General features: G+C 37.4%; 2 protein-coding genes across 4 annotated transcripts; one reads left to right on the top strand and one right to left on the bottom strand.

Moving 5' to 3' along the window:
- The first annotated feature begins 906 nt into the window (after nucleotides 1-906).
- Nucleotides 907-5804, top strand: LOC113635454 (dynein regulatory complex subunit 4-like). Its single transcript, XM_027134902.2, has 12 exons — nucleotides 907-1062; nucleotides 1157-1198; nucleotides 1594-1683; nucleotides 1942-2139; nucleotides 2228-2434; nucleotides 2950-3004; nucleotides 3093-3298; nucleotides 3492-3659; nucleotides 4109-4195; nucleotides 4287-4436; nucleotides 5095-5246; nucleotides 5376-5804. Exons 1-12 carry the CDS (start codon nucleotides 1060-1062, stop codon nucleotides 5497-5499), a joined length of 1482 nt encoding a protein of 493 aa, XP_026990703.2. The 5' UTR covers nucleotides 907-1059; the 3' UTR covers nucleotides 5500-5804.
- A 4333-nt stretch (nucleotides 5805-10137) lies between these two features.
- On the bottom strand, nucleotides 10138-15039 carry LOC113635430 (dynein regulatory complex subunit 4-like). Of its 3 annotated transcripts, XM_047818017.1 has the most exons (10): nucleotides 14976-15039; nucleotides 14231-14320; nucleotides 13367-13564; nucleotides 13082-13288; nucleotides 12511-12565; nucleotides 12208-12413; nucleotides 11851-12018; nucleotides 11314-11400; nucleotides 11136-11222; nucleotides 10138-10338 (listed from the first exon to the last, which is right to left on the bottom strand). In XM_047818017.1, the coding sequence occupies exons 1-9, from the start codon at nucleotides 14976-14978 to the stop codon at nucleotides 11172-11174; spliced, it is 1065 nt and encodes a 354-aa protein (XP_047673973.1). In that variant the 5' UTR covers nucleotides 14979-15039; the 3' UTR covers nucleotides 10138-10338; nucleotides 11136-11171. The 3 variants fall into 3 exon arrangements, 2 of the variants coding, with proteins under 2 accessions (XP_047673973.1, XP_026990647.1); XR_007143786.1 differs by lacking the exon at nucleotides 14976-15039 and having other exon boundaries at nucleotides 10892-11222; nucleotides 14231-14430; XM_027134846.2 differs by lacking the exon at nucleotides 14976-15039 and having other exon boundaries at nucleotides 14231-14429.
- Between the last annotated feature and the right edge of the window lie 2441 nt (nucleotides 15040-17480).

Below are 17480 nucleotides of genomic sequence, written 5' to 3'. Positions count from 1 at the left end.
ATGAGACGAATCCCTGAGGCTTGCCCCTAAACTGTCCTTATGAAATGGTTCATGACTGTAAAGCCTTTAAACATGGTTCATGCCATCGAATCCTCATCAATACAACATTTGTCGCACTGTATATTTATAATCACACCTCCAGCGTCACCTAAATGAGGATGAGGTTCCACTTTGAGTCTGGTTCCTCTCAAGGTTTCTTCCTTTTCCATCCAAGGGATAAATACAAACACATTTAAATATATCTAATATTAAACTTGAATTTTCATATTATATTAACCTTTTGTTCTATGTTTATGTTCTGTAACGCTGCTTTGAGACAACGTCCATTGAATTGAATCATATGATGGATATCTTGTGGTCTAAAGCTTGAATAGCTGCCTTTTCATCCCAAAGGACCCAGACATTTCTTGATTGTTTCATGCAATAAATCAGTCACTTTTTACTATGAAGCCAAATACAAATAGTGGCAATAAAAATACGTGTTTCAAGTTTCATGTATCAAAGTTGATATACATACACCATGTATAACTGTCTATAAAGGAAATTATGAAAACATATAAATGTGATGAATTAACATGTACTTTAGCAATTTTATTCATCTGATTTGTTCAACACTTGCAACCTTATTCACATAAGGATTTGACCTAGTCCTAAACCTATGTTTGTAAACTGGCTAGTTGAACTTTTCACAAGTGAGAAGTGAAGGATTTTTATTTCAGAACATTACTCATTCAAAAGTGCTCAAAAGTTTATCACTTTTTATTCACTACTTCCACTGAATTTTAGCAGTGAATATTCTCTCACGGTAAATTAAGGAGGCAGGTTTCCATGCTAATTCAGAAGCAGTCACGTGTTTGTTTTGACGTCACGAATCACGGGATTAATGCAAACGATTCACTAAGAGATTCGAACGCGATTCGATGATTCAGTATCGAACGTCACGTCAAATCAATTCGGAAAATTCTATTGCTATAAAAATTGCTTCAGAAAGCGATATAATAATAATATATAATAACATAATATATTTTAATATATTATATAATATATAATATAAACATTATGGTAAGTATGCAGTCGAACAAGGAAAACTTATGAATAATTAACAATTAAATATATTATGAATTATAATTAATCCTTATAATTGTTAATGTTTCAGCCTCCAAAAAAGTCCAAGACCGGAGACAAAACGGCTAAACAGGTAAAGTTTAATAAATGTACAGATTGTCTTTATTCTAACTGAATCATCATCTAAATATTACAAATATATTTGTATATAAGAAATATATTTTACAAATTGAAACATTATGGTAAGAATGTAGTCGAAGAAATAAATCTTGATATTTATTTAGCAAGTTATTATGAATAAATATCTAATTTATTTTATATACATATTATTATTAATAAATTGTATAAAAATATATAAAATTCAGAGTTGCATGTCTTTGATAGTTAACGGGATAGCTTTCAATAACCATTACATTTTAGCTAAGTTTAAACATAGTTAGATCAATTACAGTCTAGTCTGTCTTGTAATGTCTGTTTAAGGTTTAAATATGAAGTTAAGGCTAAAAATATAACTTTTTAATGTTTCAGCCGCCAAAAAAGGCCGGCGGAAAGGCTGCGAAAGGAAAGGTCACGACCGAATTCAGTGGGCTTCCCACAGACACCATGTCGATTCCACAGGTAACGTTATTAAAACTACAAATTGTCTTTATTCTAACTGATTCATCATCTAAATAGGCCAAATATTAATGAATATTAAATATATTAATGAATATTGTGGTAAATGAATGAAAAAAAAAGTTAGTTTCTGCTATAAAAGGGTTTACGTTTGTACTGCAATGTAGACAATCATTAATATAACAAAATAATTTGAACTGATTTGAATTGCAACACTCCTTGTTGTGATGTAATTCACCACCAATTTTGATTCTCCGTCAGCTAGAAGAACGGATTATCCAGCTGCGTGAGGAGCTGGAGAAGGAGCAAAAAGAGCGCAATTACTTCCAGCTTGAGAGAGATAAAATATACACCTTTTGGGAGATCACCAAAGAGCAACTGGAGGAGAAGAAAGCTGAACTTATGACGAAGGAACTTGAAATCGAAGAAGCTGAACAATGTCATCAGGCTGAAACCAAGGTATCAATAATAATGATAAGCATTCTACAGTGACTCAGATGATGTGTAAAAAGAAGTGTCTAAAATGATGCATCTTTTTTGTCTTTAGTTGTTCAATCAGAAGGTTAAACACTTGCAGTTTGAACAACAAACCCATATAGCAAAACTTAAGGCAGAAGAAGTGGTTGCCACCAAACTCCAGGAGAAAGAGCAGATAGACCTGGAGACTGAGCTGCGGAGAAAAATGCGCGGACTGACAATGGATATGCAAGAACAGAAGCTCTCCTATGAGAACTACATAAAAAATCTCAACCTGGTGGGTTCAAGCTGAGGTTTTCTCTCTATGACCTGTGGGAGATAAACAGTAACATCAGTGAAACTTACAATTAAAGTACAGTTTGATAGTCTGTGATGTACTGTGTCCCGAGGTTTAAGGCTTAAGCTGTGGCTTGCAGGAGGAGTTAGAGTAGTTTCAGCTTTATTTCTGGGACTTTAAGAGTTTGACACTGTTGCCTCAGATTATGTGTTTTATTTCAAAATTCCATCATCTATATTTACATAACGGTGCACTAATCAGTGCATCCACGGAGCGGTAAAAAGTCTTAAATTTGAATTTAGTATGAGCTCAAATTTTAGGCACAAACATTCCTTAATATTTCTGTTATTTAAATATATTTACACATTTATCTCTAACACTTAAATAATAATTAACTTCATAATAATAATAATAATAATAATAATGATTTCTGTGAATTTTAGTAGATTATTAGTAGATTTAGTAGATTAATTATCATCACTGTCATGTTAATAGCCGCTCGTTTGTTTCCACAGAGCCATGATAATGAAATCACCAGGTTGAGAAGTAAATTTGAAAAGAAAGTACAAGGTACTGTATTAGTAGTGTATGTCTTTGACTCTCCATGACACGTAACAGTGTGTAGAAACATTGTACCATGTCTCAACATTTTCTATAGAAATCGAGGCTGGATATGAGAGGAAGTTGAAAAAACAACGAGAGGAGCAAGACCTGAGGCGCAAGACTGAGTGCCATGAAATCATTCAAAGGAAAACCATCCACTCCAACACACTGATAAAGAACCACGACAAAGCGTTCACTGATATGAAGAACTATTACAATGAAGTGAATCGTGTGAGTGTCAACCATATCGGCTCACTTCAGGTATGCCAAGATTTATCATTTCCCATATCATATCACGTTTATTTATCTGTCATGCTTTGGTAACCTTGCTACTAAACAGTCATAACAATAAAGCACACTTTGAACATAAATTTTTATTTTACGGCTTTAAACTGCAAGTTTTCTTTTTAAGTCTTGCACATAATGTGTTCTCTCTATGGCTGGCTGTGTGCAGGAGCAAGTGGAGGAAATGAAGAAGACTGAGAATAGGTTAAAGAGAGAGGTGGCTCAGGTGCGGGAGCAGAATAAGCGATTGGTTGAGCCGCTGCAGAAAGCCACGGAGGAAGCATCGGAGCTAAAGAAGCAGCTTGCAGTCCATAACGTGGACAAAGCCAAACTAGCCGTATGTTCAGTATCTCTTTTAATCTTGAACTTGCATCATCACTTTCACTGTGAGCATTCCATTAGTGCATACTACATTCACTAGCAAGGAGGTGTGTTATAGGAAAATAATGAATTACAGGGTGGGGTTGTAAAGTTTAGTTAATATTACCACCATAAGATGATTCTTTCATAGAGCATGTAAAAAGCACAGCAAATTTTAACAATTACATTTTTACATATTTACTGAGAAAGCCACACATTAGTCTCTATTATAGTCTCTCAGTAAGAGCTACATGCAACATCTGTGAAACAAGTTAACCCATTAAAAAGATTGCTTTAATATAATTCTATTATTTGTGGTGGGCTCTACTGTCATCATGATTTGTTGTGTGTTTGGGAGGGTTACAGTGTAAGCCAGTACAAAACAGATCACAGTTTCTAAGTAATCCTATTTCCTTTCTCTTTCAGAGAGTGAGAACACGTCTGAAAGCTGTGGAGAAAGAGCTGAAGGACCTGAAAATGGAGCATGTAGTGCTGGAGGAGGCGTTCATTATGGTGAGAGAGAGTATGTTCTTTAACAAAGAGAACAAGTTGTTTAAGGAATACCTTTGCTAAAATCTCCTCTGTCTTATTTCTTGGGGTTCAGGTGCAGCAAAAGCGCGATGATCTAAATAAGAAGTTCAACAAGGTCACCCTGGAGCTGCAGCAGAAAAACGGCTTTAAGAACCTGCTTCTGGAGAAGAAACTGAACACTCTTAATGACATCGTGGAGGCAAAAGAAACACAGCTTAATGAGGTTCTTGCTGCCTGTAATTTACAGCCCAGTGCTTTGAACGTGGTGACTCATAAATTAGTATCTGCCTCAGACGTTATTCTTGCATGCCTGTTCGTTTTTGTTGAGACTTTACATTCTCATGCCCCTAAACATGGTGCTGAACAAAACAAACTGTGATTGATTGCTTTACATGTCAATGAGAAACCCTCTGGTTCTTTGCTAATAAAACCGCTAATAGAGTCCAGACCTTCTGCCGTTAATCTGAAGGTCTGATTATGCGAGCCTACTCGCAAACTTGAGACACAGTTAATTACTAAACCTGCTCTCTGACGAAGGAATCTAAAAACTTCAGTTATATCTATTGGGTCGTCCTGTGCAAATATAATTTTTTGGAAAGTTTTTTTTTTAAATGACATTATTGTTAAATCTGAGGTGATCGAATTGTCCAATCAAAGTAGCACAAAATTTCAGAGCTGCCATAAATATACTGTAGGTTTGATGTTTTTCAAAGGCATATTTACAGGTCTTAAAAATTGTTACCTTATCGACCGTATCTGGTTCATTTGCTCTTCCATTGTCAGGATTCAGCATGAAGTTATTACTCATATTAATGGTAATATGGATAAGTTGTCCAATTTAATCACCAGTGGCATTGTGTGTAATGTTTTTGTTTCTTCAGATCAGATACATGAGAAATCTGGTGGAAACTATGAAAGCTGACATCGAAAAGGGCTCATCCTACCTGGATCAGCCGAAGATGCTGAAATATCACTACATGACACTCCAGAAACGCTACCCCCTTAACGAAGAAAATGCGGGGAAAGTGCCGATGTAAGCAACAAATAAGTTGCACAAATATCTGATGTACACTATCATTGTGGATACTGATTTAATGGAAATGCCTCTATTCATTTAGCATGTGGAGTTGTATTATAATGTACAAACTTCTTATTATTTCAGCACCAATATTCCTGGAGAAGTCACTGAAGAAATCACAAGAGTCGATAGGGTTGGTCAAGTTACAGCACCTGGAAATGGAGACTCTAGCAAGATCCCGGATACAGATCGTGGCCCATCTTCATAACCGAGATCATAGTGCGTTGTACGTGATCTACCCTTTGAAGAGAATTAAAACACCAGATAAATGCCGGGGAGGTGTTTGAGGTTGATGTCATGCAGAGAGAGAGATAGAAAATTATTATTTTTTGTATAATTATTATTTATATTATATTATATGTAAAAGTGTAATCTAAGTGTAATCACCAAGTGTAATCTAGTTTCCCTGATTTTGAAACCCTCGCTGTCTGCAGGTGTGACAGAAAAAACCCTGAAAATGCAATAAATGAAAAAGGATGTTGAAATATAAACTGTAAATTCTGTTAGCTATTAGCTGGTGACTTTATTTTATAAAATGTGGAGTTGTGTACTGCACTACACTATTAGACCCAGAGTTTCGGCACTCAAGCATGCGGACATAGTCTGTGCCAGAGTAGCGTGGTAATATGTATCAGGGTGCATAGTGCTCTGAGAGGTAATATAGGAGAGAAGGATCTAAAAAGGTTTCAATTGAGATTCAGGGCGGTCATTTGTATTAGAGCGCTAACCGCTCTGAGAGTTAATTTCTCTACCTGCCAGGTCGGTTATTCCACCCGCTTCTGTGAATTCCTCCCGAATGCTTTCTCTGGACCTGCCTGAGGCCTGGGCCTCAGGAGGCCTTCAAGGCCTTGACGGAGACACTGTTTTCGGCTCCCGTGCTTCAGGTGCCTGATCCAGAGTCCCAGATCATAGTGGAGGTCAACACATAGGGGTAGGGGCTGTCCTGTCCCATTGGTCAGGGGCTAAGCAAGAGCTGCACCCATACGCTTATTTTTCTCACCAGCTGACGGCACTAGAAAGGAATTATGATGTAGGGGATTGCAAGCTCCTGGCCATTAAACTGGCACTGGAGGGGAGTGAAGGCATTTAGCTGAAGAGGGCCAAGCAATTCCTTATCCAGATGGACCACAAGAACCTGACCTACATCCAGCAGGCCAAGAGACTGAACCCACGACAGGCCAGGTGGTCTCTGTACTTTGCCTGGTTTGATTTTGTTCTATCTACCTGGCTCAAAGAATGACAGTAGTCCGACCTGGGTGGAGGTCCACCCAATGGACTCTACGTCGCAACCCCTGTCCGACCACAGGTTCTTTTCTTGGGCCATGCCTCACCTTTTGCGAAGCACCTGGGAGTCATGAGAAACTTGGATTTCCTGCAGCGCCGATTCTGGTGGTCGAGATGTCTGGACATTTGTGGCACAGGGCTTGCAAAGGCCCTTGCCTATACCGTCCCGCCCGTGGTCACGCCTTTCCGTGGACTTCATCACCGGCCTGCCTCGCTCTCATGGAATGAGTGTGATCCTGGTGATAGTGGTCCGGTTCTCTAAGGCAGGCAAATTTGTCCCAATACCTATCTCGCCTCTGCCAAGGAGACGACGGAACTTGTATTACAGCACGTCATAAGGGAACACAGCTTTCCCACCCGAATTAATCTGGGACTGGGGCCCTCAGTTTGCCAGCCGATGTTGGAGAGCCATCTGCCATCTAATAGGTGCAGCTGTCAGTCTCTCATCAGGCTTCCACCCTGAGTCAAACAGTCAGACAGAGAGGGTAAACCAGGACTTAATTCACTACCTCCATTGTCTGGCCACCACCAAGGGGAGGGTCAGACACCTGATGTGAGATGAGTATGCCCACATCGCTCTTTGGCATTCAGCCCAGGGCAAGTCGCCTTTTGAATGCCTTTCGGATATCCCCCCATGTTTGGCGAGCTGGAGGTGGAGTTAGGGGTCCTGGCTGCGGAAAAAATGGTATCCCAATGCCACAAGGTCTGGCAGAGAGTGAAGCTGCTTGGATGGTGCTCGGAGGAGCGCTTACACGGCCAACCGTAAAAGATGTGTAGCATCCATGTACTGCCAAATTTAGCCAATTGCAGCCGATTGTGAAGTGGCAGGGATGAGAATCAGCATCTCCAAGTCTGAGGCCTTGGTTCTCAGCCGGAAAAGGGTATCTTGCCCCCTTCAGGTTGGTGGAGAGCTCCTGCCTCAAGTGGAAGTGTTTAAGTATCTTGGGGTCTTGTTCACAAGTGAGGGAAGGAGCGGGAGATCGACATGCGGATCGGTGTATCCTCTGCAGTGATGCGGTCTATATACCGGTCTGTTGTGGTGAAGAGAGAGCTGAGCTGCAAGGCGAAGCTCTCTATTTACCAGTCGATCTATGTTCCTACCCTAACCTATGGTCATGAGCTTTGGGTCATGGCCGAAAAGACAAGATCCCGGATACAGGCAGCCGAAATGAGTTTCCTCCATAGGGTGGCTGGGCGCTCCCTTAGAGATAGGGTGAGGAGCTTGGTCACTCGGGAAGAGCTCAGAGTAGAGACGCTGATCCTCCACATCGAGAGGAGTCAGCTGAGGTGGCTCGGGCATCTGTTCCAGATGCCTCCTGGACGCCTTCCTGGGGAGGTGTTCCGGGCATGTCCAACCGGGAGGAGGCCCCGGGGAAGACCTAGGACACACTGGAGGGACTATGTCTCTCGGCTGGACTGGGAATGCCTCGGTATTCCCCGAAAGAGCTGGAGGAAGTGTCTGGGGAGAGGGAAGTCTGGGCGTCCCTGCTTAGACTACTGCCCCCATGACCCGGCTCCGGATAAGCGGACTCCCGAGGTCGCGTGAGGGGCATCCAGTATTTGGTTGATTGGGAGCGCTATGGTTTGGAGGAACACTCTTGGGTCCCTAGGTGACATTCTGTACACGGAGCTGGTTAGAGCCTTTACTATTGCTCTTTCATTTTCTTCTGCAGACTTCGAGACCCTCAGTAGAGATGGCACTCTTCAAAGTAACCCCTAGTAGTTTCAGTGTGCTAGCATCACTGAAATGTCACATAAAATAATAAGCAATTTTTCACCCATCTCTGGTCCTTGTATGTCTGTATTCATCAGTTGCAACTACAAGTTTGCTATAACAAGTTAGATAATAAATATTTGTATTAATTACATTCATAATTATCTATTCATGCAGAAATGTAACTTAATGTAACATATTGGTAATTAATTTTCTATCTACCTTGTTGATGACATGCTTATATACCCGTCCTGTGGTTAATGACTAATACATAACTAAATATAATCGATAGGCTACATATATATTCTTATTCAATTTTTTTTTATTATTATTATTTTCCACACACAAAACGTGATACACAACCCAGAATGTGTTTTATGCTTTAGATTCTGTTTTAAAAAAGTGGCCACTTATTTGCTTTAATGGCACTGTTGGCATTCTCCCAGTCAGCCTCATGGTCACATTCCAACAATCTTGAAGAAGTTCCCAGAGGTGTTGGGTACTTTTCGGGTGCTTTTTGCTTTAACCTCCTCAAACTCTTTTCAAACCACCTCACCTGGATTTTTTTTGTTCATTTCTTCACTTGTTTTAGTTTTGATTTCATGATGTCATCATATAGTAACCCTAACAGACAAGAGAATTCTTAACTTCTAGGGGCTCTGAAGAACTGTTTGTGAACATATTACAAATAAAGTTTCCAACCCTACTTTAATTGAAATGGTGAAAGTCTTGTAGATATTTTAGTTTGTATTTCTTCAGTTTGTGTCCAGTTGCTATTTCACAGTATTCATTACTATATATTGTATTTCTACAGGTTTTGAACATTTTGAACATGGAGTTCGATAAAAAAAAAATTAATGACTTTTTTTTTTGTCTTCCAAAATACAAAGTAAATTTGTTATTTTATAATCTTGAGCATGTCAGCAGTTTATTGAAGGTGTTTGATCATAATGATTCAGGAAATACATGTATATTAAACACTTCACTGCAGAACCTTTTGTGTTGTCACTTTACTGAAGGTGTTTAATTGTACTAATCTGTAAAGTGTTTCTTTGCAAATCCATAATAATATTTATTGTACACATATTGTTTTTGCCCTTTATTTGAATTAGGATAGTTTACTTTTTAGATATTTGTTTGCCAGCCGCTGATGTCAGTCATTTAACCGTTTTCTTTCAGTCATGTGACAGTTTTTATGCTTTACAGCTTTACAATTTATGAGACAAATGCTTGTCCTTCACTGCCCTTGGTTGCTTAATAAACACTAATTCAGTATTTTCTGTTCGGAAACACTGACTGTTGTACAGCATGTTATGCACATTTCCAGACTGACTCAACATTACAGAGGTAGGTTTTAAACTGTATATTCTTTGGCATAAAACATCAGTCTGTTTATTGCTAACTGCTGTTCTTTTAAAGGTCTTTATTTGCTATGCTACACATAATTCTTAAGAGCATCTCTAATCATATATCTCAGTGATATATAGAAGATATAGAAGTTTACTGGCTATGACTTTCAGATCTGGGGTTCAGACCAAAAGACTCAACTGCCATCTTTGCTTTTCAGGCTTGCAATGTTCGAATCTTACAATTGTCTCCTGCCCCATCACCTAAACCCCCCTGCAGTTGAAGAGTCATTATGGCTCATGCCATTTAGCAGAGCACTCCAGGTCCAAACCCTCCAAACCACTCAACAAAACCTGTCCCAGGATCAACAACCCCTCCTGAGGTGTCTTGACCAGGGAACACAAGGATAAACCTAAATGGCACCCGGCGAGTACATTCACAAAAAAAAAAAACAACCTGTACATTCATGCTCGTGCTCACAAACTACAGGATATCTGAGTATTTAACACATCCAGCATTCATCTGGTCTAAATGTTTTTAATCAGTGGAAGACGTACAACGGCCAATGATCTCCAATATGCAGTCGGGCCTTGATCTGTATCCAGGTTCTCGCTAGCATCTCTATTTTCGGGTGCTGTACCTTGACCAACTATATTGACTCTTGTAGCGATTTCTTCAGTGACTTCTCCACGAATATTAGGTCTGAAATGATAAGAAATTATGTATGAATTTTCCGTAACGGAGTGTGCATGAGGTTCTATGACCAAATGAAACAGAAACTGTCTATAAGGTAACTTGATTTTCAAATTGTAATTATGCCTTTGAAAAACATTAAACTTATATTTATTTACCCCAGATTTAACAATAACGTCATTTTTAAAACTATCAAGAAAATTATTTGCACAGGATGGCCCAATAGACATAACTGAAGTTTCAGTTTCCTTCATCAGAGAGCAGGTTTAGTAATTAACTGTGTCGCAATAATGCGAGTACGCTCGCGTAATCAGACCGTCAGACTGATGGCAGAAGGTCTGGACTCTATTGCCGAGTTTCTTATCAAAGAACTACCCAAGGAGGTGTCTGATTGACATTTAAATCAGCACCATTGTTAAGGGCATGAAAATGTAAAGTCTCAACAAATACAGACGGCTGCGCAACCGTAGATCGTCCATTTAAGAAAGGTGTGCAAATAAATGAGTCTATACTAGGAACGTCATATAATTTGAAAAATCCAGGGTTTAGATAATCCACATACTGTAAACACTCAGTGTCACAGTTGTTAACATGATGGCTTCTTTCTTCCATGAGGGAAGCAGAACATCACCATAGTTTTGTTTCCTGGGAGACAGTGAAAAATAACGTGACGCACACGGCTCCTGAAAATCCTTTAGAATCCAATTGGTCAGATGATGACTTTGAAACCAGAAGTTCAGCCAACAGTTTGTGGGCATAATGTCTGAGGACGAGACTAGTGTTTGAGTCACCATGTTGCACTGAACCTCATTAAGCTGTGTGTCTTTTTCTCCATGGTGTCATTAAGAGTTCTCGTTGAACTTCTCGTATAGTTCATCACGTTCCTGCTGCACCTGAACCCCAAGAAATAAGAGAGAGGAGTTTTTAGCAAAGTTGTTTCTTAAATAATTTGTTCTCTCTGTAAAAGAACACACTCTCTCTCACCCTATCAAATGCCTCCTCCAGCACTACCTGCTCCCATTTAAGGTTTCTCAGCTCTTTCTCCACAATTTTGAGACTTGTAGTAACTTCCTGAAAGAGAAATAAAATAGGATTACTTAGAAACTGTGATCTGTTTAGTACTGGTTTACACAGTAATCCTCCAAAACACACAACAAATCATGATGACAGTAGAGCCTACAAATAATAGAATAATATTAAAGCAATCATTTTAATAGGTTAACTTGTTTCACAGATTGCCCTTACTGAGAGGCAATAATAGAGACTAATGTGTGGCTTTTTCAGTAAATATGTAAAAATGTATTTGTTAAAATTTGCTGTGCTTTTTACATGCTCTATAAAATAATCATCTTATGGTGATATTACCATAATCGTAATATTAACTAAACTTTACAACCCCACCCTGTCATTCATTATTTTCCTATAACAACACACCTCCTTGTGAATGCAGTATGCACTAATTGAATGCTCACAGTGAAAGTGATGATGCAAGTTCAAGATTAAAAGAGATACAGAACATACGGCTAGTTTGGCTTTGTCCACGTTATGTTTTGCGAGCTGCTTCTTTAGCTCCGATGCTTCCTCTGTGGCTTTCTTCAGTGGCTCAATCAATCGCTTATTCTGCTCCCGCACCTGAGCCAACTCTCTCTTTAACCTATTCTCAGTCTTCTTCATCTCCTCCACTTGCTTCTGCACACAGCCAGCCATAAAGAGAACGCATTATGTTGGAGACTTAAAAAAGAAACTTGCAGTTTAAAGCCGTAAAAGAAAAATTTATGTTCAAATTGTACTTTATTGGTATGACTGTTTAGTATGTTACCAAAGCATGACAAATAAATAAACGTGATATGATATGGGAAATGATAAATCTTGGCATACCTGAAGTGAGCTGATATGCTCGACATTCACACGATTCACTTCATTGTAATAGTTCTTCATATCAGTGAACGCTTTGTCGTGGTTCTTTATCAGTGTGCTGTAATGGATGGTTTTCTTTCGAATGATTTCATGGCACTCAGTCTTGCACCTCAGGTCTTGCTCCTCTCGCTGTTTTTTCAACTTCCTCTCATATCCAGCCTCGATTTCTGTAGAGGAAAACCAGCTTGTTGAGACGTGGTACAATGTTTCTACACACTGTTATGTGTCATAGAGAGTCAAAGACATACACTCCTAATACAGTACCTTGTACGTTCATCTCAAATTTACTTAACAACTTGGAGATTTCATTATCGTGGCTCTGTGGAAACAAACAAGCGACTATTAACATGACAGTGATGATAAATAATCTACTAAATCTACTAATATTCTACTAAAAATGTATGAGGTCATTTTTAGTGAATTATTATTTAAGTGTTAATGAAAATATTATGTGTAAAAATATTTAAATAACAGACATATTCAGGAATGTTTGTGCCTAAAATTTGAGTTTGTACCAAGTTAAAATTTAAGATTTTTAAGGCTTTTAATGGATCCATGGATGCACTGATCAGTGCACAGTTACGTAAAGATAGATGATGGAATTTTATCATACAACACATAATCTTAGGCAGTAGTGTCAAACTCTTCAGTTAAATTCTGGTCCTTGAATAATGTCCAGGAAATGTCCTTTTGCAAGCCACAGCTTAAGCCTTAAACCTCGGAACACAGTACAGTACATCACAGCCTATCAAACTGTACTGTAAGTTGAAAGTTTCACTGATGTTACTGTTTAATTCCCATATGTCATAGAGAGAAAACCTCAGCTTGCACTCACCAGTTTTAGGTCATTTATGTAGTACTCATAGGAGAACTTCTGTTCTTGCATATACATTGTCAGTCCGCGCGTTCTTCTCCGCACCTCATTCTCCAGGTCTATCTGCTTTTTCTCCTGAAGTTTGGTGGCAACCACTTCTTCTGGCTTAAGTTTTGTTATATGGGTTTGTCGTCCATACTGCAACTGTTTAAATTTCTGATTGAACAACTAAAGACAAAAAAGATGCATCATTTTAGACACTTCTTTTTACACATCATCTGAGTCACTGTAGAATGCTGATCATACCTTGATTTCAGCCTGATGACTCTCTTCAGCTTCTACCATTTCAATCTCCTTCATCCTAAGTTCAGCTTTCTTCTCCTCCAGTTGCTCTTTGGTGATCTCCCAGAAAGTGTGTATTTTATCTCTCTCAAGCTGGAAGTAATTGCACTCTTTTCGCTCCTTCTCCAGCTCCTCACGCAGCTGGATAATCTGTTCTTTCAGCTGACGGTGAATCAAAATTGATGGTGAATTACATCACACAACAAGGAGTGTTGCAAGGCAAATCAGTGCAAATTATTTTGGTATGTTAATGCTGGTCTACAGTGTGGTGCAAAAGTAAACTCTTTTATAGCTGATATTCTGAAAGAGACAACAGAAACTAACATTTTTCAATAATTTTCTGCAACATTAAATTACGTATACAGTAAACGTATAAAAAGTAAAAAATGTCTTTACAATGTGTCAAGAAATCTGTAGCAATATTCTGTAGAATAAGAAGAAAAACATAAACTTCAGGTTAATAAAAGTAACTCGGCTTCATCACACCACACCATTATTATTTTCTATAACAAAACCTTCCCAAGTGATCATTATTGTTCCTTACACAGTATACACTATTTATCCCATGTTAACATACTAAAAGTTGTTCGTGTGAGTTAAAGGTGCATTATTTAATTAGAATTGTTTTTCCTTTTCCAAGTTTAGATGACTCATATTCCAACTTTAAACTTTTACATAACATCTTAAGCTTTTGCCACTGTTTTGTACAGTATATTATTTTAATCACTTCTCAGTGACTGATCATGGGTTTATATATAAACATGTTTGTCCTATTTAGATAATGAATCAGTTAGAATAAAGACAATTTGTACATTTATTAAACTTTACCTGTTTAGTTGACATGTTGTCTGTAGAAAGTCCATTGACTTCGTTCATAGCCTTTCCTTTCACAGACTTTCCCGCGGTCTTTTTTGGAGGCTTAAACATTAAAAAGTTATAGTTTTAGCCTTAACTTCATATTTAAACCTTAAACATACATTACAAGACAGACTAGATACAGAACATAATGTTATTTAGCTAACCAGCTGTTATCTGTTTATTATATAATATTAAGATGTCATATTATGGTATCAAATATGATATTATATCAAAATATATAATAATATTATATAATAGACAGCCATTAGCTGTCTCTTATATAATATTATAAAATTAAGATATTATATATAATATAATATATAATATATTATATCAAATATGATATAATATATTATGATATATTAAGTAAATATATTACCATATATTATTAGAAATATATGATAAAATATTTGCTTAAAATATAGTAATATTATATATAATATATTATGATGTCATATATGATATATTATCATATATAATTTAATATATATATATATATAATCATATATAATTTGAAATATATAATAATCTATTTACTAAATTTATCATTCTATAAATATTTCTTACATAAATAAATTCATAAACAAACAAACAAACAAACAAACAAATAAATAAACAATAAAATTTTAAAATCAAATCAAATAAACAATAAAAACAATTAAAAACATTTTTTATTTATTTGTTTGTTTGTTTGTTTGTTTGTTGGGCTACATACCATAATGTTTACATAATTGCAAAATATCGCTATGGTAAACAATTGATTCAAAATTCCGTGACGTCACGTTCGACTCTGATTATTCGGTTCTTATTCGAATGTCAGTGGCGCAACGTAGCTGAACCGATACGGTTTGCTGTAAGCACGTGATTCGTGACGAACACGTGACTGCTTTATACTGTGAATTGAGACGCAGCTTCTGAATTAGCATGGAAACCTGCTTCCTTAATTCACCGTGAGAGAATTTTCACTGCTAAAAGACAGTGGATAAAAAGTGATAAACTCTGCACTTTTGAATGAGTAATGTTCTGAAGTAAAAATCCTTCACTTCTCACTTGTGAAAATGTCAACTACAGTAGCCAGTTCACAAACATTTGAAAGTTTAATTTGAAAACATAGGTTTAGGACTAGGACAAATCATTATGTGAATATAAGGTTGCAAGTGTTGAACAAATCAGATAAAATTGCTAAAGTAGGCTACATGTTAATTCATCACATATTTTTTTCATAAATTCCTTTATAGACTCAGTTATACATGGTGTATGTATATCAACTTTGATACATGAAACTTGAAACACTTATTTTTATTGCCAGTATTTGTATTTGGCTTCATAAAAAGTCCTTTGGGATGAAAAGGCAGCTATTCAAGCTTTAGACCACAAGATTTCCATCATATGATTCAATTCAATGGACGTTGACTCAAAGCAGCGTTACAGAACATAAACATAGAACAAAAGGTTAATATAAATGATAATATAAAGTTTAATATAATGAAATTAAAGATTAATATTAGATATATTTAAACGTGTTTGTATTTATCATCATTGAGCAAGTCTGAGGTGACTTATGGTAGCCTAGTGGTTAAGGTGTGGCTACCAATCAGAAGGTTGTGAGTTTGATTCCTACATTCACCAAGCTGCCACTGCTGGGCCAATGAGCAAGGCCCTTAACCCTCAGTTGTATAAAAATTATAAGTCGCTCTGGATAAGGGCGTCTGCTAAATGCACTTGCACAAAGGACATAACTACATCTGCATCTTTAGTGATGAGCTGACAGCAGACACTGCACCTCTGCGTAACGTTTGGTTCTGGGATTAACATTAAAGCAGTGATTAACTTTCAGAGTTGTTTTTTTCTCACTCAGGTTTTTGTGCAAGCCACTTTTTTTAATAAGCTAGTCATTATCCCATATAGTCATTAACCCAATCTGTGTGGATTTCTTGGTCTGACCCACCAAATGTCAATAAATGGCTTAATAAAATAAGCATAAGCTTTATAAGCATAACCTTAATAATTATGAGGTTTATCTGGCTTGACCACATCAATCCATATATTTAACTGTATTTTCACATAAAATGACAAGAGTGCAGCAGGATGTATAGGTTAATAATAGGGGGTGGAATAAGGGGGTGGAGATGTCACGCTTGCCTGTCTTCAAAACTTGAGAGCCCTGGTGACTAGGTATAGAAAAAAAATCCTTGACACAATTGGATTATCAGAGAATTTCTACTTATAGGGAAAAAAAATTAAATACACTTCATTATTTACCAGAACAAATCCTGCAGAAAATATTTTTTATCTGGTCGGACAGATTCTATATAAATCACCCTGCTGCATGCTTCCTCGGGATCCTGGGAGAGTTGCCAAAAGAGACACAGAGACGAACTATTTATTTGTCAAGTTCTCTCAAAGTTTATTCAGATGTATGAGCAGAACTTGGTATGCAAGTTGTGCCAAGTTGTTCAGTTGTACAAGTTTGTAGAGGATTTTGATTGGCCAAGGACAGGAGTAATTTTATCTAATCCAATGGTCAGCACAAAGTTATGGAAAGACAAATCCTTATCAGGAGAGAAAGAAGAGAAGATCTGGGCACGATTGAGCAGAAACTGTGCAGAACTGTAATTGAACAGAAAATGTGACTAACTAGTTCAAACTGGTTTTATATTATATACATACAGTAGAGTACAGTAAAATTCTTTTCTCCACATAACCCAGCTTTGGAGGTTGGGGTCAGAACACAGTGGCAGCTATGATCCAATGCCCCTGGACCAGGGAGGGTTAAGGGCCTTGCTCAAGGATCCAGCAGTGGATAGGTGCTTGAACCCCTGCCTACCTACAGTATCAACAAAGCCTTAATTAAGCCACCATTACATTTAATATTAATTACATATGTATAATTTTTCATACAATAGAATATAGTTCAACTTGGCACTTTTTTGCATATTTAACACTAATTATTTGTATAGGTGTTTATTTTTCCTGGTTTCACACTAGGAAATAGCCTTTACAATGCAGATTAGAGTTGACCCTGGGATATGACTCATGCCTCCCTGTAGTATCTGAATCACAGTTTGTCATCTTTGGTCTACTTGAGGATTTTATTTATCTGCAAGGTGTTACATTCTCTGTCCTATCCTCACCAGCCAGCAGATACCAGATGAACAATAATTAATAATCCTGGCATCTCTCACCACAGAGAATTAGCATGCATAGAGGACACCATATG

This window comes from Tachysurus fulvidraco, chromosome 9, assembly GCF_022655615.1.
Source record: "Tachysurus fulvidraco isolate hzauxx_2018 chromosome 9, HZAU_PFXX_2.0, whole genome shotgun sequence".
Taxonomy (NCBI): domain Eukaryota; kingdom Metazoa; phylum Chordata; class Actinopteri; order Siluriformes; family Bagridae; genus Tachysurus; species Tachysurus fulvidraco.
The sequence above is the reverse complement of the archived record's forward strand: the minus strand, read 5'-3'. Positions and strand labels throughout refer to the sequence as shown.